General features: G+C 35.9%; 1 protein-coding gene across 1 annotated transcript in view; it reads right to left on the reverse strand.

Moving 5' to 3' along the window:
* Positions 1 to 27,656, reverse strand: part of LOC103273485 (contactin-associated protein-like 2) — a gene marked incomplete at both ends in the record, with an annotated part of 313,919 nt that overhangs the window by 47,884 nt on the left and 238,379 nt on the right. The window contains one exon of the mRNA XM_008070922.1: positions 10,185 to 10,304. Within this exon, the coding sequence (XP_008069113.1) occupies positions 10,185 to 10,304 (120 nt within the window). The remainder of the gene's footprint in view (positions 1 to 10,184; positions 10,305 to 27,656) is intronic.

A 27,656-nucleotide genomic window follows, 5' to 3' on the forward strand; every position in this document is an offset into this window, starting at 1 on the left:
TAAGATTTCCTGCATTGAGAAATACCAGGCATAGTAAAAGACATGGAAACCATTCAGAAAACGAGGGATGCCTAAATTTATAGCAAATGCTGAATGTTTTTGCTTCTAGACCTCTTTTCTCAAATGATTCCAAGAATCCTAGCAAACAGATCAGAAATTCCCAGGCAAATATTAGAAAGTTTATCTACAAAGAATCTGACCAATGTAAAGAAAAGATACTTAAAAATCACACAACAGGTAAGGGAGAGCCTAAAACCTGGACCATTCAGCTTCCTCTACAGTGAAGTGATCTAATAATTTGTCATCCAAACAAGGACACTATTGAAGGTAACAGGGAAAATTATAAACAATTACATCAGGGCAAGAAGGGTGAAGTGGAAAAACGTACTGGGCACGACAGAGCATATGGTATAGCTAAACTAGGGTGAAGCTCAAAGTCAATAATAGCCTGTCACCAATCATTATCATCATCATCATCATCATCACAATAACAACAGCACACTGCCAATAATGATCAGAAATCCAAGAAAAGTTATAAAGGTCAGAAAAAGAAAACAGAAATGAACAGAACAAAGGTGCTTGAGAAAACTAAGGGAGAAGAATCCTTGAGATGCAAAAAGAAGTTTCGCATTCATAAAGTAATAATAGAATGCTATTAAAAAGAAACTCCCCCTCCCAAATGCTCATTTATTTAAAACCACAATGAAAAGCATTCTAGAAAGAGAAAACAGAGACAAAATCATGAACATATAAATAAAAAGAAATTTAAGGACAGGAGTTGCCAGTGTGAAAGTGAACACTCAACAAAGATGAAAATTGACCCATTCCAAGGCACGCTATTACAAAATTCTAGAATGTCTAAGACAAAAAGAAAAATTTAAAAAAATTTCACAGAGGAGAAATAGGTTATACTAAAGAATAGAGAAGCTAGCAGAGGGAAGTGCTGTATCTAAATTAGAGAGTAAAGTTAGAATGAAGACGACATGGGAAATAAGAAGCAAGAATTCCAATATAGGAGAAGATTTTAAAAAAATTCTTGAATGAATAAACACAGACCTAGTAAAGAGAGATTCCATGATGATGGTATGTCCCAGATATAGAGAACAAACAATTTAGGCTGGACTGATGATGTCAACAAGATGCTATTACTTGTAGTCTTTTTAAACCTGAGAGATGTCAGATTCTACAATATAACTAATAAACTTCCTGCTCTGACCTACATACCCTGCTGCCTAGAAGAGTGAGGGCATTCATTTTACCTCTGAAATCATGCTGCCTTTTTTGGTTGTAGTGATTAGACAAAGACACAAGATGAAAAGAAAGATTAGCTACTAAATGAGATTCTCTTTCTAAAATTTTCAGGAAATCGATTAACTCAGAAGGAATGAAAGGTAACTCACAAAACTAAAGAAACTAGGGTTTGGAGAAACAGAAACAGACATTATTGGCTTAAATGTAGCCAGAAAAGAGAAATTTGTAATGAAAAAAGTGTGAATTATTCCTGTGATTTTTGTACACAAAGTAATGAGCTGAACTTAATTGAATTTCCTAACTTTTGTTTTCATCCTGTCTAAAGAGTTAATTATTGTAGACTAGACAAGAGTTTCAGACTCAAGAAACTAGAGAAAATCAAACAGTCCCAAGCATCCACAACATGAAGCCAGTCTCAGATTTTGAGTGGAGAAATTGCACAGCAAAGGCAGTGCTTTTAAAGCACAAAAAAAGATCAGTGCATGAAAGATATTGTTTTCGCAAATTAAGTGAAGATATTTGAAGGTGGGTGCATTTGCATATGGAGTGCCAGTCTGGGGACTCTGGAAGCACTTTATTTGATTTTACATGGAGTCCTGCACCTCTTCCTAGGTCCTATCCCATAGTGTGGGCCTCACCAGATTTCTTATAGATTTCTTCTTTTCTTGATTTAAAGTTTGAAAACCATTTGAGAACTTTTGTAACATTAACCTATCACTACGAGTGACACACAATAAATAAGAGATTTCAAAGGAATCCTGGCAGGCAGAAGCCATCTATGGAATAAGAGTGTGACTCCGAAAGGGGGTATCCAGCAAGCGGGTAATCAGTTATGGAGGAGAGTTCTTTATGTGTTGTGTTTGATCAGTGAGTTGGCGCCTAGATTTTCAATGGAAGCTGTAAGAACAGAATTGAATTCAAAGATTTATACTGATTGTGAAGAACTGAAATAGCTGAACGCGTGAAGCAGGAGTTGCTGAGTGATTACAAAGGTTTATAACAAAGATAGCTTGTGAGAGGTCGACAAAAAAGGCGAAAATGTGACAGAAAAAAAGACACAAAGGAGAGCTATTCTGTGTGTGGGTTAACTATAGAGGAGGTAAACTAGGTTAGGAGACAGAGGAGAGAAAATGCCTTTGAGAAAAAAAAATAAGTGGAGGGAATAAGATGGAAGAAGCAGTGTTTTGAGGCTTATATTTTAGGTCATGCATGCATCAGATAGTTTATGATATATACAAAACAATGGGATTAGAAGCTAAGTAGTGCACAACTTGTGCGTGTTAATAAACCTCAGTAGAATACAGGAGAGCTCTGTATAACTTCATTTCTACCTGGTTTCCTTTCAAAAAGGGGAATAGCTGGAGATTATAATCACATTAAATACTACAAATGATACCCAGTATAATTTCAATCAATCTTGTTATGTACTCAAACAAGATTTTGTTAGAGTCAGTTTAAGACTTTACATTAAAAAATTAATTAGGTATGGCCATAAAAGTTTAAGTCATTCTAAAATTGGGGCTCAAACCCTAAGGGATGGTTAACCTATGTATACAGGAAAGCTCTCAGAAAATTATATTAGAGAAAATACTTGTAGTTGAATTAAGAACTAAAACTGATACTAATTACCTCATTGTTTATATACTGATTTCATTTAAAATGCATTCTCTGATTAAATACCCCAAAGTATTAGTTAGGCAATTAAGAAGTAAATAGTTCATATCAAAAATGCTATCCAAACCATAGATAATGTTTTAGAGATGTGTGTGAGAAAGTTTTGATGATAATGAAGAGATATAAATAAGAAATGCTTATTTCAGAAATCATATACAGACTATACTACAGAGTCCCTAATGAGAAGTGCTGTTTTTACATACATGTGAGCTTACAGACACACACAAACACATTCACACACATAAGGTAACTTAAAACTGATATTGCATCACACAAACCTGGCTACAAAATCAAGCTTCATGTTTTATTACATGTGTGACCTAGGACTTCATTCCTCTGAGCTTCAGTTTCATCACCTAAAAAAATGTGAATACTAGTGATGTTACTTATCTTGTGTGGTTATTATGAGTTATAGGATGAGTTAATATGTGTGCTGTACCTAGTGTGGCTGGCATTTAGTTTGCCCTCAATAATATGTGTAGTTACAAATAAAAATACAAAACCTTTATCACACACTTCCTAATGTGTTAGTAATTCTCATTTCTAGCGGGTAAGCAGTTTTTATTTTTTGCTTATTTATATTGTCAACTTTTATTTAATAATATTAAAATTATAAGACTAATAATAGTATAGCTTGAATATTTTACAAACAAATGTGGTACTGTTCTTCAAAAGGTAGAAATAAATGTTGCTGGGATTATGAATAAGATACAGAAGGGCATAGGTAGGTGTGGTAAGCAGAATTCTAAAATGGGCTTCAAGATTCCTGCAGGTGGACACATCCTGTACAATCCCTTTTCCTAGAATGCGGGTGGGGCCAGCAAATACTGCAGGCTATCAGTTTGGGGATTGGGTAACTTTAAATGGAAAAGGTGAAGAGATTTTGCAGGTGTAGTTAAAGTCTCTAACCACTTGGCTTTGAGTTAATCAAGACTCTGGAAATTGAGTCTTGAGGTCAGAGTGCTCCTCTTGTACTGGCAGACCACAAGGCAGGGACCTGGGAGCAGCTTCTAGGAGCTGAGAGCCTTTCATGGACAATAGTCAGCAAGAATATAGGACGTCAGTCATCTTAAAGCCACAAGAAACTGAATCTAGCTACAACTTGAATAAACTTCCAAGAGAATCCGAAGTCTCAGATGTCATGAAAGTCCAGGCTGACACCTTGGTCTCAGTACAGTAATTCTGGCGAGACTCTGAACAGTCAACCCAGCTAACCTGTGCCCTGACTCACAGCAACTGGAGAGAATAAATTTGTGCCAACTGCCAAGAAAAAGAATACAGTCATATGTTACTCAAAACAGGCATAGGTTCTGGGAAATGCATCATTAGGTGATTTTGTTGTATTGTGAAAACATCATAGAGTATACAAGTCTAGATAGTACATACAGTCTACTACAAACCAAGGCTATGTGGTGCAACCTATTGCTTCTGGGCTACCCATACAGCATGTTACTGCACTGAATATTGCAGGCACTGTAACACAATAGTATCTGTGTATCTTAACATACATATAAACATAAAATAGGTAAGGGCTGGGTACCATGGCTCACACCTGTAAACACCACATTTTGGAAGCCTGAGGCAAGAGGATTGCTTGAGCCCAGGGATTCAAGACCAGCCTAGGCAGCACAGAGACCTCATCTCCACAAAAATTAGCTGGGCATGTTGGTACATGCCTGTAGCTTCAGCTATCTTGGGAGGCTGAGGGTACAGTGAGCTGTGATTGTGCCACTGTATTCCAGCCTGGGTGACAGAGTGAGACCCCACCTCCCCCCATAAAAGCATACAGTAAAAATACAGTATTAAAATCTTATAGGACCACTGTTGTATATTAGTTCATTGTTGACTCAAATGTTAGGCAGTGCATGATTGTCCTGTAGGGTAGAAATTGCTTTGCTTTCTGGGTGTGGGGTGACAAAGGGATGTCTCATGATTTTTTCCATTAGAATCCATGTCTACCACCCCTGTGACCCATTTCTCCCTACCTACACTGCACTACTAAAACTTGTGAGAAGCATAATAATTGAAATAAAATAATATTACTGAGTGCAAGTGCTTAGGAACTTGAGTAACAAGCTCTTTATAAATATTAGATTAAAAAGACATGAACAGCTTTTACCATTATAGAGGATAATAGAATTTGATCAGCTAAATCCTGGGGCTTTATAAAGCAAAAAATTATGTAAACAAGCTTAATGACTTTTTGATAAAACTACAAAACCAGTGCTAGGAAGAATGCAAGAGGGATTCTTTATTTGGACTTCAAACTTCACATACTAGAGCACAGATGCTTGCTTAAATTTTAAAAAATTAAATATGACTGCAAAGAGAGTTATAGATAACATGAATTAGAGGATAGAGTATTAAGATAAATATTGTTTTAGGTTTAAGGATAGACAGTGAGTTTCTGGGGATAATGGCTGGATCTAGTTTTATTTACTATTGCCATTATTAATCATTGGGCAAAAATAACTATATGATGCTTTAAATATAAAAGTTCAAGGTTTCTGGGGAGATGTTGGTAAACACCTGAATAAAATAGAAATAGAAAGCTTAAATGTTAGAAAAAGAGGTGCAATTCAGAAAAGTATATTCTGGAAATACAAGATAGTGTGCATTCATAAAGATTATAACATCCAATTTTCAGAGAGAGGATAAAAATGGAGAGGGAAGCCAAGGATAATAATGATCACCTTTGTACCCTAAGACCTAAAAAAAGGAAACCAGTCTTTGGCTTTCACAGAATGATGAATTCTACAAAGCATTCAGTGAAAATATTTCCTTAATGTCAACTGTGCTGCACTTGAAATGCTCTGTCATTTAGGGCACCCCCTAATTTTCAAATTTCCAACAGATACAGCTCTGAATTGCAGATAGTCAGAAGAATTATATAGTGGAAGAACTGCTTTATGGTAAAAAAGAAAGAGAGCCACTTTATGTCAAACTTGGCCAAGACATGAGTAAATTCAAGCTTGTTTGAGATAAGAGTTTCTGTCTAAATTATTTGACTGCATATAGTGATTTTTTTCATGCTCTCTGGTAATAATAGAAATTATTTTTCTCTTTTTTTGAATGAAAGGCAGTGTAGAAATCAATTTATTCCAATTCCTACAGTTTATTTATAAGGAAACTGAGACAAAGAGATTAATAAATGTGCTCAAGATCACACAGTGAATTTGTGTAGTGTCTACTTACAGGATAGCTTTACCTGGTTGAATTACAGGGATGTAAAGTCACATAGAATCCCATTTTCTCCTTTCCTAATTTTCTCCTGCTTTCTTGTGCTCTATCTCATAAGATTATCATTTTCAATGTTTTCTGTCTCACCAGCAATAGTCTGACTAGCTCAACTTCTTAAATATCCATGAACTCAATTTCTTCCTATTTTATTTTATTGTCACCACTTTTATAAGTCTCATTTTCAACTCCTAAATTACTACAGGGATTTTCTAACTTGTCTTCCTGTCTTATGTCTAGATCTCCTTTGGAGAATCTTATCCACAGTTGCCAAAGTAATGTTTTAAATATACAATACTTGATTATATTACTCTTTTGAAGTAGAAAGGTTGAAACCACCAATTGCTTGTTTTCACCTTAGAACAGTTTCAACTGTTCTAAACATGTATAAGTTGACCTACTATTTCTTCCCCTAATTTTTCAGCCCCATAATGTCCACTTGTTCTTCAAGATCCAGCTTGTGATTTCGCCATTTTGTGGAAGATCCTGCTGGTCCCTTATACAGTACTTGAAATGCTGCGTCATTTGGGGTACCCCTTAACTTCCAAGATATGTAGTCAATCCATGGTGCCCCCAAGCTATGTATGCAGGCTCCCTAGAAGGGTCATCATTTCTGGTTATGCCCCATTCCCTACATTCTAGTTGTTATTACTTGCCATACGTTTATTACCTCACCACATTCACTATATACGTTTGCATCTATTCAAAGTTGCTCTCCATCTTCCAAGTCTTTTTGTCATTCTCTAGGACCCACCCTCCGCATGGATGACCTGTTTGCCCCCAAAATGCTCTCAGACACTTTTCCTCTACTTAGCCTCTATTATGTATATATTTTCACACACTTATTAAATATTTCATCTCCAGAATCTTTACCTATTGGATTTTTAAGTGCTCATTCCTGAGATGCCTTTTCTCTGTTACATCAACACCTAAGTGACATTACCAATTCTCATATATTAATATGCTACAAATGAACACATTTATATTTCTACCCAAACAGACTTTGGGGGCTCATCCAATGGCAAAATTTGAATCCCTGTTTAGATGGCATAGAACACTTATTTAATTCAGTCAAGACTAAATTTTTGAGCTTCCTTTAAATCTGTTCTGCCTTTAGTTTTCCACATCTCCTATATGACACTATAATTCTTTCAGTTATTCAGTTCATATATTTAGGAGTTAGTATTAATAACTGCCTATCTTTCTCTAAACATTTTTACTCAATCTTTCACAGATCCTGACAATTCTGTTTTCAAAACAGATCTAGTATGCATCTACTTCTCATCACTTAAACCATTACCACTCTAGTCCAAGAAAGCATCCTCTCTTTGTTGGGTTCTTATAATAGCTTCAGAATTGGTCCCATTGTTTTCTCATATCACCTTAAGTGGTAGATTTGTAAATGCAATCAAGATCATCTCATTTTCCTGCTTAAAACTTCTCCATGGATTCCCACTTGCTGCAATTTAAAAAATAATTTAAAAAATAAAATCAAACTTTTTTCTGCTCTACATTTCTTAGTGCTGGTTTGCTCTGGCTCTTGCCTGTCCCACACCATCCTTCATTTTGAGCCCTTCTCTGTCTCACTATGCTCCAGACACAGGAATTCAGTTCTTGGGAATGAACCAATCTTTTTTGTGCCTTGGGGTGTTGATTTATAGGGCTCATTCCTCTTCCTCTCCTTTTTGAGTGTCTTCTCTCCCTTTATTTTAGGCTTGGGGTGCATTTACAATTTTTCATGACTTAGTCATATATCAAGATTTTATAGAATATCTCATGCTGTCATTCCTTCCTCTTAACATACATCTCTTGTAAATGGAATAGCCCAAGCCAAGCTGTGTGGCACCATACTCTCTTAATGATGTTAAATCCATGTTCTTTCCATAAGAAGGAAGGGTTGATGAGTGGCAAAGGGCCAAAAGGTGCCCACTGGCCTGTAAGGCAAGATTCTGCAAGGGTCCATGAACACGCTGATGTTCCTAAGCACCTTTAATAAATAGAAAAAAAACATTCTAACTTCAGAAGGTTAGACTACACTCCTTACTGCTCAGACTGCATCTGGAATATTGAGTTAAATGAGTCATGTTCTTTATAGAAGACTTTGATGAAAATGAGACCTATGTATCTGAGCTTCAATTCACACAAAGAGAAGCTCTACCAAAAGTAAAGTAGTCCTTGATTTGTGTGTGTTTGGGGCATGATAATTGTACACATTATGGTTTTGTTTTTCTAATTCTCCTTTGTGATGTATATAGGAAAAAAACTAAATACATTCTTAATTGTCTATTCTCAGCCGGGATACCCAGAGTTTTCTTAAGATTAATAATTTGATTTAATTGCATTATATATTTTCACATATTAGGAGAAACCAAAGTCAAGACTCCTGTAGATTAATCAAGTTATCATAGGTTATACTTTAGTTCTAGTAAGAGTTAAATGAAAATAAACAAGAAAGATCTGGAGTGCATTGACAAGTCTATCAGTGAACTATTAGGTCAACCTCTGTAGTAAGTGGGTTCCTCCTCGGGGGCATGCTTAGAGTTATTGGTATGGGAGGAAATTTGGGGGAGTCTAGTTCCCATTTTACCATCTTCTCTACATGTCTTCCATGCTACACTCATGTCCTCATCACTCTCCCTTTCATTTTGTACCACACCTGGCTTCTTGAAATTGCTGAAAGTTCTTCACTGGCATCTGTTTGCCTACGGTCCCGTTCAATGTTAGTTTTTCAGTGTTAGTTGCCCTGTCCAATTTCCACTTCAAACACAATGAATTAAATTCTCTAAAGAACCAAGAAGTTTGAATGAAAAAAAAATCTTCATAATGATTCTGAAGCATAGCCAGATTTAGGAATCAATGGCCTAAAACAGATTTCAATTTGAATCTTGCCTGAATGATGTGGGAAGTTATTTAACTCTTAATGCTATTAGTAAAAATAATAATAATAATAATAATAACTTATTTCCAGTAACATTTATTGAAAGTTTACTATGTGTTGGATAATATGTTAAGAAACATTTGTGGATTATCTTATTTTATTTATATAATAACACTATGAGGTAGACATTATACTAAACCATTTTACAGATAAAGATTCTAAGCTTTCTTGAGTTTAGTAAAGTCAATAAAGTATCTAATTTCACACATCTGGTGCTAGATGAAGACCAGATGCAAACCCAGGTATCTTCCTAAAGAATTTATCATAGTTCCTGACAGGTGGTAAACAAGCACATGTAGCAATCATCATCAGTAACATCATATTATCATTATTCTTATTATCATATGCCTCAGGATTTCACATCAAATGCTAGTTCTTTCCAGGAGTCAGTAAAGAGTGTATGCCTCACACCTTTTTCTGGATTTTTGGAGGGTAACATATTGCTAAGAGGCTGATGGAAAAATATACTTTTATCTTAAAGTTCTATGCATCTTACACATTGTTGAGAGGATTTACAAGAACTCACAATCTTATTTCAAAGCCCTAAAATTAATTTGAAAGTGAGAAAAACTAAGGCTTTATTTTCAAGTAGAATAGTCCAAACAAATGTCAAGAAAGCTTCATGTGATTTTTGCTGTTGTCAGAATGTGCTTTCAGTATTTAGAAATGTTCCTTGTATAATTATGGCAAATAGAGGAAGGTCAGGAGAGGTCTGTAATTTTCCTCTAATATGGACAAAGGTAATATTTGAGAAGTGGTAGACATTTCCCCAGTCTAGATTATTAGTTCATTCTGTGTATTTAACCTTGAAAAGTTTCTTTCTGGGTTTTTCCCTTATATGCTGATTTTTAAATGTTAATTATTCATTGCTCAAGTCAAAGGTAGACTTAAAAACAACAGCGTCAAAAGATTATATTGCTTTAGAAATATGTTTCACCATTTTGTCTAAGAAATCCAGCAATATTTTGCTTTTTAAATGTCATGATAAAAAATATAGCATTAAAAAAACAAACTAGCAGTGGGACTATTTATTCTTAACATATAGAAACGCAATCTTCATAAAACATAAATATGACACGGTTACCTGTCATGTTGCAGTAAACTTTCAGAGGCCCCAGAGGTCCACTGCCATCAGGATCTATCCAGTAGTAATTTGATGTCTGGCCTAGGTGTTTGTATGCCTCACAGGAAGGCTCGTAGATAGCTGGAATGAAACATCCTTCATGAACACAGACACAAAACAAATGACTCCCCCGATAAATGCCCTGTTAACACATCAAACGCTGGCAAACCACTATTTAGGAGTATTTCCTCTTCCTAGAATGAGCATTCTTTTTCTCTATATTTAAATTCATGACTTGGTTCTATCTTTATCAATGTTTCTGGCCTAACAAAAATCGCAAGTTCCTGGTATGACATTATAGTTGGGAAAACAACAAAGGTGATCAATAAATTGTTAAACGAATCTAATTTTTGTTTCATTGGTGCTCATGATCATGGAGAAAATTAACTTATAGTTACTTATAAATATTATCTTTTTACTATAAAAAATTTTATTTTTATAAATATTGGTTGCTTTTTTGGCATATCAACCAAGAATCAGAAAATATTATCCCTCTCTCTTTTTGATCCCCTCACACATACATGCACACACACACACGTATACTTTTTGCATAGTTAGTATAAGTTTTTCACAAATGGTGTGTAATCTCTAATTTTCCTTCCTTTATCTCAGATAAAAAAGAGAAGAGAGGAAAGTAATTTCCCTAATTCATTTTGTTACAGGTGCTTTAATTACATTAACTCTAGTCTGTGTAGAAAGCTTATGTTTATGTAATTAAATTATGTTCTTTTCATTATTTTCTTTTTTGTTCCCATGCTCGTGGCAAATTTTCTTTTTCTCTAAGACTGTGACAGTTTTCAGAAGTAGAAAACAGACATTTACACATCTCCTTTGTAGTTAGAATGTCTAAACTGCTTCTGCTGCTGAGAACACTTTTTTTTTTAATGGTTCCACACTGACATTCATGAGGAATATGAAGTTCAAAAACTAAGAACTATTTCTGGTAAAAAAAAAAAATGTGTCTACCTGATACACAAGCGTAGAATCTTTTGGTAAAGTGTACTTGGACCACACTCCTAGCATCTGTTGTGTATTAAATTATGCAATAGGAGGTCTGATTCCAGGCCATTCCTTTTTTGCCTTTCTCTACTAAGTTCTTTGTGTCTCCCTCTGGCTTCCCACAGCTTCTTCTTTACAAGGATGTTAGATCTCAAGTCTATTTCATTTTAACGTCAAGCACACACTAGATTAAAACATTTCTAAAATTCTTTAATTTACTCATTTATTTCTCCCTCTTGCCCATCTTTCTTCCTTTTGCTAATAGTGATTGAGTGCTGTAGTGTATTGGGCAGTGAGTTAGGCACTGCAAATACAGCTGTAAATGACACAGACCAGGAGACCTGGGGAGCAGTGTTTGTTCACTAATTATGATTGTATTGCACATTCATACACTGCTATCAGAAGAGGATGGGCTAGAAAACCAAGCAAAGACCTTCCATCTTTTGTCCCAGTGTAATTATTGATATCCCTACTTTCACTCTTCCAAGTGTCTCATTTAGATTGTATACTATATGATTGTATTCATTTTAAATGCCATGGTGATGCAGTAACCCCAAATCTGAGAGGGCTTGCACGCAATGTTTACCTATTCCAAAGAAGTGTCGTGGGGATCCAGGGGGGAAAGTCATTAATTTATTAAAACTTACAAGAGGCATCAACAGTGGCAGGTTGGTGAAGAATCCCCATCTTTGGGTAGTACAGCAAGCAGTTTTATAATCAAAGCAACCAAGCTAATAATTCACATTCCTATATGGCGTGTACAGTTACAATGATTAAATGTGGCAACTACATTGTTTTCAGCTTTGCTTGGATGCCTGAGTCTCACCTGCATCTACGACTGCCAAAACTCCAATCATTGTCCATATCACCTGGCATGTATCTGGTTTATAACAATCACCCTATCAAGTGGTAGTTCTACCCAAATATCTCTTAACTTCTAAACAAAGTACACTCTTCTTTTATTTTTGAGTTGGAGTCTCACTCTGTCGCCCAGGCTGGAGTGCAGTGGCTTGCTCACGGTCACTGCAACCTTGACCTGCTGGGCTCATGTCATCCTTCTGCCTCAGCCTTCCAAGTAGCTGGAACTACAGGCATGCGCTACTATGCCCGGCAAGTTTTTTTAATTTATTGTAGAGATGAGGTCTCGCTAAGTTGTCCATGCTGATCTGGAACCGCCGGGCTCAGGCAATCCTCTCACCTCGGCTTCCCAAAGTGCTGGGATTACAGGCTTGAGCCACCGCGCCCCAAAGTATACTTTTTAGCCAATGCTTGTCGAGTCATAAAACATCCTTTCTTTTATGTTAAAAATGCATTAAAAAAATTTCTTCAATATCTATGATATTACATCACACTTTATCATCCAGGCGTTCAAGAACTTTCATTACCCTAATAGGTCTTTGTTGGCTTCAGCAATGTGCCAATATAAACCTTGTGCTCTGGTCTGACATATTTGCCCCAGGAGCCTGCTTAACTTATGTTCACCCTTCCTAGAGTCATCTTTATTTGCAATATACTACAAGTCTCTTCCTCAATATACAATACTTCTCAATCAGAATTAGCAATTAAGACGGAAGTGGTAAGAAATATGACTTGAGTTCAAATTCTGACTCCACAAAGTACTGCTTATATAACACTGGCCATGTTACCCAATGTCGTTTAGCCTTGTCTGGATAAATATAAAAGGTGTATTATAGTGGTGCTAGGAAGAATGGGGAAAATAATCCACATCAATTGCTTAACGTAGTGTCTGACCTGTAGTACAAATTTAATAGTTGGCATTTTTGACATGCTTAGTATTAATATAATAATTTTTATTTAGGTCTCACTCAAATTCCTCCTTTTTATGGAGACTCTTCTAGTTAATATATCTATCTTTCTATATAATTCAGGGTACTCATTATTTTTCTCACACACTGTAATACCTGATTATAGTTGATTTAGGGTTTGATTGATGCTCATTGAATTTTATATATAAAATGTTTATTTTTTAAATAGAACTGTGAATGTTCATGGGGACAAGAATCTGTAAAATGTGTTTTTCTTTTCTACTCTATATAATCTAGCTTGGTAGATGTTTAAGAAAGATATCAGAACTGAATTTAGACTTTACCTGTTCTTCACTCTGTTCTAATGTGATAAAGGATTATTTGTTGGCTAGTCTGATGAAGCATATGCATATTAAAGCTTGATGGTATGATGATAAGTGTAGATAACTCTGTATTTACAAGTAAGTATACAAGTATTTTAACTAGGGCTACAGACTTCAACCCAGATAGTTGATTTATAGTAGATGTTGAAAGTATGCAGATGTGGAAAATTTTGGCAATCAAGAAGCTCTTCACTAGGTGTACAAGAAGCTCTTCAGTAAGTGTACTACCTGTAATTTCAACTACTTGGGAAGCTGAGGAGGAGGATTGCTTGAGGCCAGGAGTTTGAGACCAGCCTGGGCAACATAGTGAAAAATAAATTTCTAAAAAAAAAAAAAAAAAAAGGAATATATAAAAATAAGCTCTTCTATGTTTCTTCAGAGTGTTTAAATTACTCTGCTTTCTTTAACCTACAGTAGGTCTAAGCTACCTTTACCACATCAACACACATGGAAAAACCAGGTACTTCAGTCCCAACTTTTACATGTGTGAAATTACCTAGAGAGCTTGTTAAAATAGGAATTCCTGGACCTCACCCCGAAGACTTTGACTCAGTAGAGAATCTGCAGTTATAACAAGCTCCCAAGTGATGCTGATGCTGTTGGTCCTCAGACTGCATTTTAAGAAGCACAGCTGTAATCCTGAAAAAAGTGAATTCATGAAGGGTGGGCTAATTCTTATTTACACTCAAATACCCTACAAAATAGGTTGCTCAAAGGCATTACAGAAAAAATTTAAATACAATAAGGTTAGAATACCACCCCACTCCATTCAAAATGTAGTAAAAAGGGAATGAGATACAAAACTAAATACAATGTCAAAAAAGTATACTTGCATAAACGCACAGAAAAATGTTTAGAAAGAAATATATCAAAGCAATAATAGTGGCTATTTCTGAGTAGTAAGCTTATGGGTGATTTAAAACTTCTCATTTGGGTAGTTATTGCCCACATCATTTTATAATGTGTATGTTATTTTGTCATTAAAAATATGTTTTCAAAATCTGTATCTGGAATTATGGCATTGAGGTAAAATGGCAAAGATAGCTGTGACAGAGTAAAATTGCATTAGTTGTATAATCAGAATAAAGAACTAAGAGATTTTAGTTCACATCTCCTTTCTGTTATTTACAAGAGCCTGGAAAGTCTCCCTGATGTTTAATTTTTCTTTTTTTTAACTGTAAAATGCAGGCAATAATACAGTCTTCACCAAGTTATTGTATAGATTAAATGAAATCACACATTTTGTAAACTAAAAACGTATTGAGTATATTTAGCTTTTTTTTTTTTTTAATGTGGAGAATGAACTAATGAAAACATTTGCCCTGCATGCGTCTGCCAGTTAACTGTGTCCCAGTGGAATCCTAGTTGGGTTGCACAATTTTTGCACATTAAGCCTCAAGAGATGACATAACAAGAGCTAAGGCAGCAGTCATTGAAGAAAGAGGATGGTCTGAGTCATCATCAGTAATTGAGTTTTGCTAGTAGACTGCTGAAAAACAGAAAGGTAATTGGGTTGATGGCAAAATAAATAGACCCATCAAGCCTATTGAATTATTGGTAAAGTAATTTTTCCCTGTTACAACTTCAAGTCCCAAGAAATAAAATTCTTTTATTATTCTATATATTCAGAAGTAGATCTCAGCTATTCAGAAATATTACTATTGAATCCATCAGATTGAATTGAATAATGTGTAAAAACTTAGTGACAAATCCTAAAAATCTTGTTCATTTTCATTAAACAATGAATGTTATCTGTGTGACATTGTATTACCTACAAAGGAAAATGACAAAGTATTATTGTATTAGTTTCCTCTTGCTGCTATAACAAACGATCAGACACTAAGTGATTAAAAACAACATCAATTTATTTTACAGTTGTGGAGATAATAATACAGTTACTAGTAGTGATACAGTTGGTCAGAAGTCTGAAATGCGGTTCACTGGGCTAAATTCAAAGTGTTGGTAAGGCTGTGTTTTTCCTGAAAACTCTAGGGAAGAATCTTCCATTTTCTTGTTTGTTCCAGGTTCTAGAAGCTGTATACATTCCTTGGCTTATTCCATTCCTTCGTCTTCAAAGTTAGCCATTCTCTACTTTCATTGTCTCTTTCTTTATTTTAAGAAGCCCTGTAATGACATTAGGCCAACCAAATAATCTGGGATAATATCCTCAGATCAAGGCCCTTAACTTTATCACAAAGTCCCCTAGCCCTATAAAGTTACATATTCATAGGTTCCATGACTTAGGACATGGACTTCTTTGGGAGGAAGCATTGTTTTATCACAACTAGATAAAAACTACAGAAAATAATGTGATTCTTTGTAAGATAATATATACAAATAATATTAAAATATAAAAATAATGATTGCTGTATTGAAGGAGCAACTTTCATTAAGTACCTAGTATGCTTCCACTGTGGTTAATATAAGTATTAAACAGAGTAATAAAGAAAGCTGGCGGAACAAAGTCAAATTTACATATTGACCTTTAAAGGTCCACCAGTAGAACACTAAACAACATGGCCACAGCCAAGGAAAAGAGGGAAGGAATGCCATTAAAGCCTCTGTTCTCTGCTTACGTGCAGCCATAGCATGAAGTCTCCACAGGATTGCCAAATCACTAGCAGAGAGAGAAGAGCAAAGGGTTTAAGAGCAACGTGATTAACATGATGGGAAATAAAGTATGGATTAAAAATGGTGAGGGCAAGGAGAGAAACCTAGAGGAGGCGCTATTCCCAAGAAGGGCTAGAGCTCTGTGGTGTTGATGAGCTGAGGTTTTCTTTTCTATGCGTTGTGATTTGAGAGAGGCAATTTAACATCCTCCCTGTTTTGACCTTGAAAAGCATGCGGATCACTGGAAGTGGCCAAGGATTAACTCGCATTAGAACAATAATCACAAGTCAAAATTGAACACATACACAAAAGTTACTTTTAGAACATCATAAGTGGTCTTCCTGATAACACAGAATAGGGAAAAGTTCACGTCTAATGATTTGATATAAAAATAGAAAAAAGCATAAAATAACCTTATACTTCATTTATCAATAAATGCTATAACATGACATTTTGGGTGTCAATAGTTTATAAATGCACTCAGCTTTCAGATCTCTTACATTGAGGGAGACCACATGCTTACTACACACTGTACACACTTGCTGTAATGATCAGGTTATATGAACTTAAAAAGGTATATTGGTTTTCTAGAAACTCACCCCTGCATGAATAAAGAAGTTTTTATAGTGAAACGTGGGTCTAGCAGCAAAACTCTTTGTATGGGGTATATTTTCATTGGTTATGGTCAGTGTAGTATGGTATCTGGGGCTCTCCTTATTCTGCTCCCTTTTTAATCACTAAACCACCTTCTGATCTTAATCTGGCTTTCAAAAATTAGTTACTGTATTGGAAAAAGACATTTCTCATTTGAAACCATGATACTGACTTTCTGATCTCAATCAGACTCCGGTAGATTTGGTTGAAGAAACTAATTTTCCCAGAACATAATTATTCCTGTTAGGGGATATACTGAGGTTTGTGCACAGCCAGGCTGGAAATCCAGAGAGGTGGCAATAACCTTGAGACCCTCCTCAGTGGAAGCTCCCTAATTCTAGGACCATGCAATTATTTTTAATTAGTACAATATAGGCTTTACAATACCTAAGTCCTCATTAACACTTGAATATTAACCTCATATGTTCTCTGTCTGTTTGGATTTTTTTTTTAGAGCTTGAATAAATGCCCTGAGTAAACTACATTATTTCCCCTAGGAACTATTGTCTCATTATCGGCACACAGCAAATGAAAATGGTAGTGAGAATGTGGGTTTAAAAACAGATATTCTGCATGCTAATATTGTGTCATGATCTCTCCGTGAATATAATTTCTGTATGAGATGTTATTCATTATAGCCCCCTAATGGGTTCGTTCACCTGTCCAAGTCTCAAGGGGAGGGAGTAAATTAGGATTTAAAAAAAAAAGACAAAGTTTCAATTTCCTGTGAAAATAACACCAGTTTGTAGTTCTCTTACTTGATAAGTCCTTCAAAAGCTTTTGGAAATCAGAACAAAATCTGTCTTTATTGTTTCATTTCTACTCTCTCCATTCTTCATACCCATCCCATTTCTGCTTTTTGTTCAAGCCCTCCCAAGTCCCTCCATGATTTGCATTGGCTACAAGGCACTGTTTTCAAGAAAACAATAATCCGTACTATTGCAATGCTAGTCACAAAACCAGAACTCTTTAGGTGTGGTAGCTCTTTGTCTCTATATCTTCACAGCTACCATATTCCTTGGTGATTTCAATATCTGTTCTTGGCATTCTCTGACCTACACTCCACAGAATATTAAATTGCCCCATATTTCATGACTAAACCTGGAAAATTCTACTGGTATTTTTTGCTTTTGAGTTGCAGTCTCACTCTGCCGCCCAGGCTGGAGTGCAGTGGCACACTCACGGCCACCCCAGCGTCGACCTCAGCCTTCCAAGTAGCTGAAACTGCAGGTGTGCACTACCATGCCCAGCTAATTTTTGATTTATTGTAGAGACAAGGTCTCGCCAAGTTGCCCAGCCTGGTCTTGAACCCGTAGGTTCAGGCAATCCACTTGCCTCAGCCTCCCAAAGTGCTGGGATTACAAGCTGAGCCACCGAGCCCGGCCTCTACTTGTACTTCATTCACTATTACTTTTAGCTTATGAAGTTTAGAAAAGGGGGAAAAGCCTACACGGCCAAATTGGGCATACTAGAAACTCATGCTTCCTCATGTTAATAGGTCTGCAGAGGAGCCCAGCACCCCAGTCATCACTTGCCCAGATCCTACAGAGGTTGCTTATGTTGCTCCATCCGCTTAGTGTCTCTATCCCATCTCCAACCTTCTCATTCTTATTTTTATTGTGTCCCAGTAATGGGACCAAGAATATTGACTCAAAATGTGTTAGCAACTGTTTTCCTTCTTCAACTCTGCTCTAAAGAGGCCCTTCTCCTTTCCTTATTCTAATTAATTAATTTATGAATATCTACTAATACCTACTAACGGGTACTAGTTTCTAATACTATGCCTTGCACTATAAGTAAAAAATAGATCATCAGTCATAGATCCCAGCTCCGGGGAATCTTCTATGTAATACACAGGGCAGGAATGTTAACAAATAAAATATTGTATAATATTAAATGTTATTTTAAAAAGTATAAAACAAAGTACTTTGAGATTTTAGATAAAGGTTCGGATAGCTTGACTTAAAACAGTTTTGGAAAGGCTTTGTGAACTCATTTTTTTTTTTTTTTTTTTTTTTGAGTTGGAGTCACACTCTGTCGCCCAGACTGGAGTGCAGTGGCCACTCCCGGCCACCGCAGCCTCGACCCGCTGGGCTCCGGCAATCCTTCCGCCTCAGCCTTCCAAGTAGCCGGAATTACAGGCATACACCACCACGCCCGGCTGATTTTTTGATTTATTGTAGAGATGAGGTCTCGCTGCCCAGGTGGGTCTCGAACACGCGGGCTCAGGCAATCTACTCACGTCAGCCTCCCAAAGGCGCGGGATTACAGGCTGAGCCACAGAGCCCAGCTGTGAACTCATTTTAAACTGAGTCTCACAGAATGAATACAAGTTTGTAACAAAGAAGAGGGAGGGATTCCTTCCTTCTACTCCTTTCCAATGCCATGTTATTCCCTGTTGTCTTAGATAAGTTAAGATTATTATTTTCTTGACTTTCCGTCTTTCTTTTTTCCATTGGCCACATCTTCTCTGTCTGTTAATCTGCAGTGATCTCTTTTATCCCAGATTGGGGATAGGATGTGCATACTGTTTTTCAATTTTATCAGGGGAAATTCTACATCACTTATACCTTAACCCCTTGAGTTAGAATGTTTTTGTTGTTGTCCCACCATCAAGAATGTCATTCATATCCACCTTGCATTTTCACTAAGTCCTTATTCTCTGTGATTTTCTTAGGCATTATCATTGTTGGCTGCTCCCCTGTTGAAACTTTTCTCTTAATTTCTATGTCCTTATCCTTGTGGGATTTTTTGGTGCCTTGACCATCTCTCCTGTGTATTGCACTGTCAGTTTTCTTCCTCTGGTCTGGAGAGAGAGCTATTCTCTGAAGGGTTGTCCCCAAGGCTCTGTTTCTGCCATCTGCTCAAACACTTAGTGAACTTGACCCGGATTGCTCACTGGAAACAGGCAGAACTACAATTTGAACACAGAATTCTTGACTAGAGTCCTTGCTTAGAAACTTTTAATTTCAAATGCAAACTTCAGTCATTTTGAGTAAAGTTGTCCTGATAAATCAAATAATAAAAAAGATAACTCTATGTATATACTAACTTACAACGTAAACATGTTTTGCCATAATTTAAAGAATGAGGCAATAGGAATGATTTTTAAATGCCAAGTCTTAATTAAAAAATTAAACTATTAAAAAATGTGTGCATTGATACTTGAAAAGAAAATAGGTTGTTTCCCAGAGAGAAGGAACTTTGTCTAACCTGTCTTACTCCAACCAAAACAAAACAAAATACACTCCTCAAAAATGAAGACCACGAGAAGAAATATGTTATTTCTATGTTATACTATGAATAACACAGTTATACTATGTTAGTGGGAAGATCTTTAGATCAAGAATCCTATTTTGTGTCACTGTTACTGTTACTTGGATTATTTGCCACTTAACTTTTCTGAGTATATGATTTCTCATCCAAAAAAATGAGGAATTTTATGCATGATAGTCAAGTTTCATTTTGACAAAGCACTTTATGGTCTTAATAGTTTATGATTCATATTTCCAAAGGCCAAAATAACCTGAGTATCTTTGCTATGCTTTTATTATACCTTGTCCACTGTTTAAACATTGGTGTAGTGATTAAGATATTACTGGTAATTTCAGAGCTCTTTCCTCAAGGCCAAAATAAGATTTAACTATAGATAATCCTGTTAGAAAATAAAGAATACCCATCAATGGACAAAAAGATTATTTTGTTAAAACTGAAACAGCAAAAGGACATTAGCATTTATTTTAGATTAAGAATAAAGCACTTCCCTGACAGTGACTTTCTTTGGAGTTGTGAGCATTATATAAATGTAGGCTTGTTTTATTATAGGACAGGTCTCCAAGGTATCAGACTATTACTATGATTGCTAATTGTGACTAGCAAAACTTCTCATCGTTCAAGGTCCTGTGAAAGCCTTCTCAGAAACAAATAATGGAATTGCCTAGTCTTTAAAATAAGATACTGCAGTAGAGTTTAAGGGTCAATAACTTCATTCCTTACACAGCTAAGAACCAGATAGGTAATAGTGTTTTTGTAAGTTTTAGAATTTTGAAATATCTGCCACTAATCCAGGCACACTGAAACTACTGCATTAAACTAATCCCACTGTAATAGAAGCTTTTGTGCCATTATTCTGACTTTATGATACCATTTACAGAGAGGGATAGACCGGAAAAAATAATCTTCATTAGGGCCTAGTAGAATAGTTGATATTAATAATGATGTACCTGGACCATCAGGAGAAAGTTATGCTGTATTTTTCTTTTCATCTAAGAAGACAGGAAAAATATGTATTTCTGAATAATGTTGATCTTAATGCACGTAAGAACCATGGCATACTTTTTCTCTTTCCCTACCAGTGCAGTGTGTGGCGCACATGAGTTAGTCAATAAAAGCTCATTAAATATTTAAGTTCTGTGGTAATACTTTACAGTATTTTCAGATAAATTAGTGATTTCTGACCGTATAGGGTTTAAGTACATACATATTTTTACTAAACAGTTTCTTCACTTTTACCTTTACTTGTTAGCTCATCTACTATTTAATATCTGTTATGATTATTTGGAGAACAGGCTAGTTTTAGAATATGCTGCTACGGGTGTGAGCCGTTCCCCACATCAACAAATAATGGAATCGATCGTTTCCCTTCTGTTTAGTCTGAGACTTTCTTCCACTCATGTTCAACTCTCTTAAAAAGGAGAACCCAACAGAGAAGTAATTAACAAAAGTCAAGTAATATTCTTCCATCAGAAAGTTCAATCTATGATCAATTTGAGAGATTTTTTTTGCGAGGCATTTATTTTGTTAAAAGTAGAAGAATAAAGAGTAATATATGCTAAAGATCTGTGGTACTCATTTCTTATTGGATAGTGAAACTTCTAAATCCTTCAAAAAAAATTCTGTTTTTCCCCTCTCAGTAGCAATTTTCACAAAAGGAATATTTTTAATCAAACAATTAGTTGATGATTGACATTCTAATAGAAATTGAGTATTGCTTTGTAAAACATGTGTAAACATATAATTCAAATATAATGCATGTGTTGCATAAATGAATAACTCTGATTCCAGTGTGTACATAATAAGAAATAGAGGAAGAAAAGTACAGTGTGGATAATTAGTGCCTGTTTGTAGAATATGTATTACTGTATCAGACACATCTGGCACACAGCTCCATATGCTCTTGCCCCATCCTTTATTTCAGCTACAGCCTTAATTACTTTTTATACACTTAGGTAGATTTTCAAAAGTGATGACTGTGGAAACTATTGGTCTTATCATATACCTCAAATATATGAAATTCCCTTTATTTGAAACAGTGACTATGACCTGGTCAGTCCTCAGGCCAGTTGACCTCCAAGCAAAGAAAGGAGTCCTACACACAGTCATAAAATATATTTCATGTATGCATATGCACACACACACACACACACACACACACATACACACACATTTTTTTTAATTTAATGGAGAAAATAGACCACAAAGGCAAAATATCTAGGGTCTGAGGAGACATTTTGAGGCCTTGGAAAGAGGACTTGCATCTTTTATTTAAATAAATATTTCAAGATTGCTTTCTGAAAGTCATTTTTGCCAGGAATGGACGAAAGTACCCTTTTAACTCATGCTCACCAACAGTAGTTATTATCACTTAACTTTTTGCTACTCTGATGAATGTGAAGTGGCAGGTCACCACTACTTAATTTGCATTTCTCTCACTACTAGGAAAATTGAAATGTTTTTGTAAGGCTGCTGGCCCTTTAGATATGCTCTCCTGTGGTCTGCTTAGTCATCATTCTTTGCATAGTTTCTCTTTCTTTTTTTAATTTTAAAGATGTGGGTACAATTCAGGGTGAGGTATACAAATATTCATTATGCAGGTACCCTTGCTGATGAGGTGTGCCCCCCTCCCCTGGCAGTTTCTCACTACTGCCAATACCTTTCTTATAGCATATGATAATTGTTCAAGGTCCACTTCTGCGTGAGAACATGTGGTACTCAGTTCTTTGCTTCTGTGATAGATCACTCAGCATTATAGACTCTAAGTCCATCCAAGTTGCTGCAAAGTTCATAAGTTTGTCCTTTTCTATGACTGTATAATATTTCATCAGGTATATGTACCATATTTCTTTTTTATCCGGTCCAGTTTTGATGGGCAGCATGGTTGGTTCCATGTTTTTGCTATTGCACATAATGCTGTGACAAACATGCGTGTGCAGGTATTTTTTTCATAGAATGATTAGAGTTCCTCTGGATATATTCCCAGCAGGGGGATAGCAGGGTCATATGGAAGGTCAACTTTTACATCATTTAGGAATTGCCACCCTGCTTTCCACAGAGGTTATACTAGTTTACACTCCCACCAACAGTGTAGAAGTGTTCCGTTTTCCCCTCATCCTCCCCAGCAGCTGTTGTTTTCTGAGTTATTGATGATGGCCATTCTGACTAGAGTTGTTGTTTCTGACTCGGTGTGGTTTTAATTTGCATTTCTTTGATGAGTAGTGAGGCTGAGTATTTTTTCATGTATCTGCTGGCTGCTCATATGTCTTCTTTTGAGAAGTTTATAGTCGTATCTTTTGCCCACTTTGTAATGGGGCTGTTTGTTTTTTTCTTTTTCAGCACATTTGGATTCTTTGTAGCTCTTAGATGTAGTTTTAGATGCTAGTCCTTTGTCAGATATACTGTTGGCAAATATTTTTTCCCAGTCTGTGGGCTATCACCTTGCTCTCTTGATGGTTTCTTTGGCTTTATAGAAGCTTGTCAGCTTGATAAGGTCTCACTTGTCTATCTTATCTCTTATGGCCGGGGCACTTGGGGTTTTGATCAGGAATTGATTGACAGTTCCAATTTCCATAAGAGTGTCTCCTGCATTTTTTAAGGTTCTTTTAGTTTGAGGTTTTACGTTTTGGTCTTTGATTCATTTAGAGTTGATTTTTTGTGTATGGTGATAGGTAGGGGTCTTGTTTGAATCTTCTGCATGTGGTCAATCAGTTTTCCCAGCACCATTTACTGAATGGGTTCTCCTTTCCCCAGTGGATGATGGTGGAGGCTTTGTCAAAGATGAGTTGGTTGAGAAATTGAGATTTTGCTTCTGGAATCTCTGTCTTATTTTCTTGGTTTATATTCCTGTTCTTGTGCCAATACCAGGCTGTTTTGATTATTGTAGTTTTATAATAAAGTTTAAAGTCTGGGAGTGTGATATCTCCCACTTTTTTTTTTTTTTTTTTTGCTGAGGATTGTTTTGGCTATTCATGGTCATTTACGTTTCCATATGAATTCCTGTATTGTCATTTCCAGAATGAGAAGAATGCTGCTGGTAATTTAATGGGTATTGTGTTAAATCTGTAGATTTCCCTGGGTAGTATGAACACATTAACATGTTTGTGTCATCTTTGATTTCTTTGAGCAGTGCTTTGTAGTTTTTGTTGTAAATGTCTTTCACGTCTCTGGTTAGGAACATGCCAAGGTATTTTTTTTCTTTTCTTTCTTTCTTTTTTTGGCCATTGTGAATGGGAATGTGCTTTTTATTTGTGTTTCTCTTTGTTTATTTTTGGTGTATAGTAATGTGACTGTCTTTTGCACATTTATTTTATACCCTGGGATTGCCAAAGTCCTTCATCAGTGCATGGAGGTTTTTGGCAGATTCTCTTGGGTTTTTGAGGTATAGAATCATGCCATCTGCAAAGAGGGATAAATTGACTTCCTCTTTTCCTATTTGGATACCTCTTATTTCCTTCACTTGTCTGATAGCTCTAGTTAGGACTTACAATATTATGTTGAACAGGAGAGATAAGAATGGGCATCCCTGTCTTTTTCCAGTTTTCAGGGGAAATGGTTTCAATTTCTGTCCATTTAGCAGTCAACAGGCTGTGAGTTTCTCATAGATGACTCTTATTATTTTGAGGTATGTTCCATCTATGCCTAGATGTTCAAGGGTTTTTATCAAGAATGGGTGCTAGATTTTATTGAAAACTTTTTCTGTGTCTAATGATATAATCATGTGGTTTTTGTTTTTACATCTACTGACGTATTTAATTACATTTGTGGTCTTATGGATGTTGAGCCTGTCCTGTATCTCGGGAATGAAACCTACTTGGTCATGGTGGATGATTTCTGAGATGTGTTGTTGGATCCGGTTTGCTAGAATCTTGTTGAGAATTTTAGCAACTATGTTCATCAAGGATGTTGGTCTGTAGTTTTCTTTCTTTGTTGGATCTTTACCTGGTTTGCGTATCAATGTGATGTGATTCATAAAATGATTTGGGGAGAATTCCATCTTTCTTGATAGCCTGGAGTATTTTCAATAGGATTGGTATCAGCTCCTCCTTGTATGTTTTGTAGAATTCTACTGGAAAGCCATCTGGTCCAGGGCTTTTTTTTTGTAGGTAGTTTTCCTATGACTTAGTCGATGTCCTGAGCTGCTTTTGGTCTATTCAAGGTCTCGATTTCTTCTTATTTCAACCCGAGGAGGTTGTGTGATGTCAGAAGAGCAATTTCTATGCCATAACTCCTGCAAACATTATTTATCAATTTATTATTTATACAGCAGCATTATATATAGCACATTTACCACATAAAAGTTTTGGAGTTTTTTTGTACCTTATTGTTTGCTTTGGCTAAGAGCCTTATTTGTACATATGATCTTCTACATTTTCTTCTAGTCTTAAAATATATTTAAGGCTTTAATCTCTCTGAAATAAACATTCCATGACTTGAAGAATATTGTGAAGTTATATTTATTATATTTATGCTTAAAACTTAAATAATAGTTAAAATCGTTTACTGTTGTAAGCCTGGAAGAAGATATGGTGAACTGAAGAGGAAAGGTTACTTGGTCTCTCTGAAATTATTTTCTGTTATTAAAAAAGGGAATTGAGCTAGGTGCAGTGGCTGACACTTGTAATTCCAGAAATTTGGGAGGCTAAGGCAGGAGGATTTCTTGAGCCTAGAAGTTCAAGATCAGCCAAGGTTACATAGCAAGACCTCTTCTCTACAAAAATTTTAAAAATTAGCTGGCTATGATGGCATACACCTATAGTTCCAGCTACTAAGGAGGCTGAGGTAAAAGGATTGCCCGAGCCCAGGAAGTTAAGGCTGTGGTGAGCCATGTTCGTGCCACTGCTCTCTATCCAGCTTGGGTGACAGAGTGAGGCCCTGACTTGAGAGAGAGAGAGAGGGAGGGAGAGAGAGAGAGAGAGAGAGAGAGAGAGAGAGAGAGAGAGAGAGAGAGAGAGAGAGAGAGAGAGACAATTTAGTTAAATCATAAGTTTTCAAACTGGGTCCCAAGTAATTCAAGGATCCTAATGGGTCTTTGGAGATTTATAGAAATGAGAGAAAGATATTCCCCAGTAAAGGGTTAGGCTTCATACAAATTCTGTCAACTATTGGCTTTTTTAATGCATCAAGACCATTCCTATGATTTTATTAGGAGAGGAGAAATATTTGGGGAAAAACACAAAACTCTAAATTAGATAATCTTCAAGTTCTTCTTTATTATTATAAAATTTATAATATTAAATGTTTTAATTTTGAATAATCAAAAGAAGGAGAATAAGGCAAAAGAGAGAGAAAAAAGGAAAGTGGGAAAAAATTGTATTAATCTCCTTAACAAGTGTATGTTGTAATTATTATTAACCCCAGAGGCAAATTCAAGTTTTCTGGACTTGAATCTATTGCCATGTTGGAAGCTCTCTTTAAGAAAGTAAATAAATATTGAAATAAAAAATAATTAAAATACAAAATAAAGTAGCTGGAAAAATGGGCGACAGGTGTATACTTGAAAATCTTTCCTGCAGTAGATGTCCAGCAATACGTAATAATATACAGAAATGGTTTCAGAGCATATAAATATAGTCACACAACATAAATTTAATGTATTATAACTCAACTTCCCTTTAATAGACATCAAAAGTGTTCCAGGCTATTCCAAAGATTCCCAACATGTGACGAAGGAGGTCGCAGTGAAAAGAGACAGAGGTCTTAGCTAGATGCTGATAAGATATCTTTGCAAATTTTGCATAAACTTAGGACCATGTGAACGTGCCCTACATGAATGAGGGACTCTGAAGCTTGGGCTCTACTAGCTTTCCAATTAATTTGCTCAGATTATTTCCAGATTTCACATAAAGACACACTAGGGCTCAGAAGGATTTAGTAATCTGTCAAAGTGAAACAGCTAGCTGGTAAGTGGAGTCCTGGATTTCAACAGGTGCTCTGCCTCCCCAAGTGATCTTACTACTGTTGTCTGGAACAAACTCCTGCTGTCCTATATCTGCCTTTTGTGGTGCTTTTAACCTTTGAGTAATTCAAATACCTTTTAAAAAAGGAAAAGAAGAAAAAAAGAGGAGGATATCTACTTTAAATGATGAAGTATGCAGTAGGTGAGAAGGCTCTCTTAAATGATAAATGACAGTTTACATAATTAGATTATTATAGCATTGGGCTGCAGCCATTATGCCTGGGAATTCTAATTAGACATCACTGCTGTGATAAGGCTATTTTGAAAATTAGGATATCAGTGGAAAAACACTTGATACTTATCTTCTCACTCTTAGGCTTTCAAAGCACATCTGGACCTGAACTACCTGAAATTCTGAAAAGCTTCCTGAAGAGAGGCTCTGCTGCTGGCTCTTGATCATAGGCATGTCCGTTATCTGTGCCAAAACTCTATCATCCTGCTTGATTTTTCTATTATCCAATCAGTTACTGGCTGATTTAATCTAAATTGCTGGTGATAGTGAGATAGAATAGATAAAGTATCCCCCATTGTTTTATTTCTTTTCTCCTGGTGAACACAGAAAGGCCAAACTCATTTTAATCATTAAACACAATATGAGAAGGTTGGGAAAGATGCTTTTCAATAGTTTTATACATTCCAAGATCAAATAGAAATATATTGAGTGTAACCAAAGTTTTGAATAATTCATGCTCTGCTCACCTTACCTTACTGGGTACAATTGAAAATTGGCCATATTGATTTTTTGCCCAATATACAGTGAGACCTCATTTATCTCACATCATTTGGGAAT

This window comes from Carlito syrichta, unplaced genomic scaffold (genome assembly GCF_000164805.1).
Source record: "Carlito syrichta isolate Samal-C Ts95f unplaced genomic scaffold, Tarsius_syrichta-2.0.1 Scaffold314056, whole genome shotgun sequence".
Classification (NCBI taxonomy): domain Eukaryota; kingdom Metazoa; phylum Chordata; class Mammalia; order Primates; family Tarsiidae; genus Carlito; species Carlito syrichta.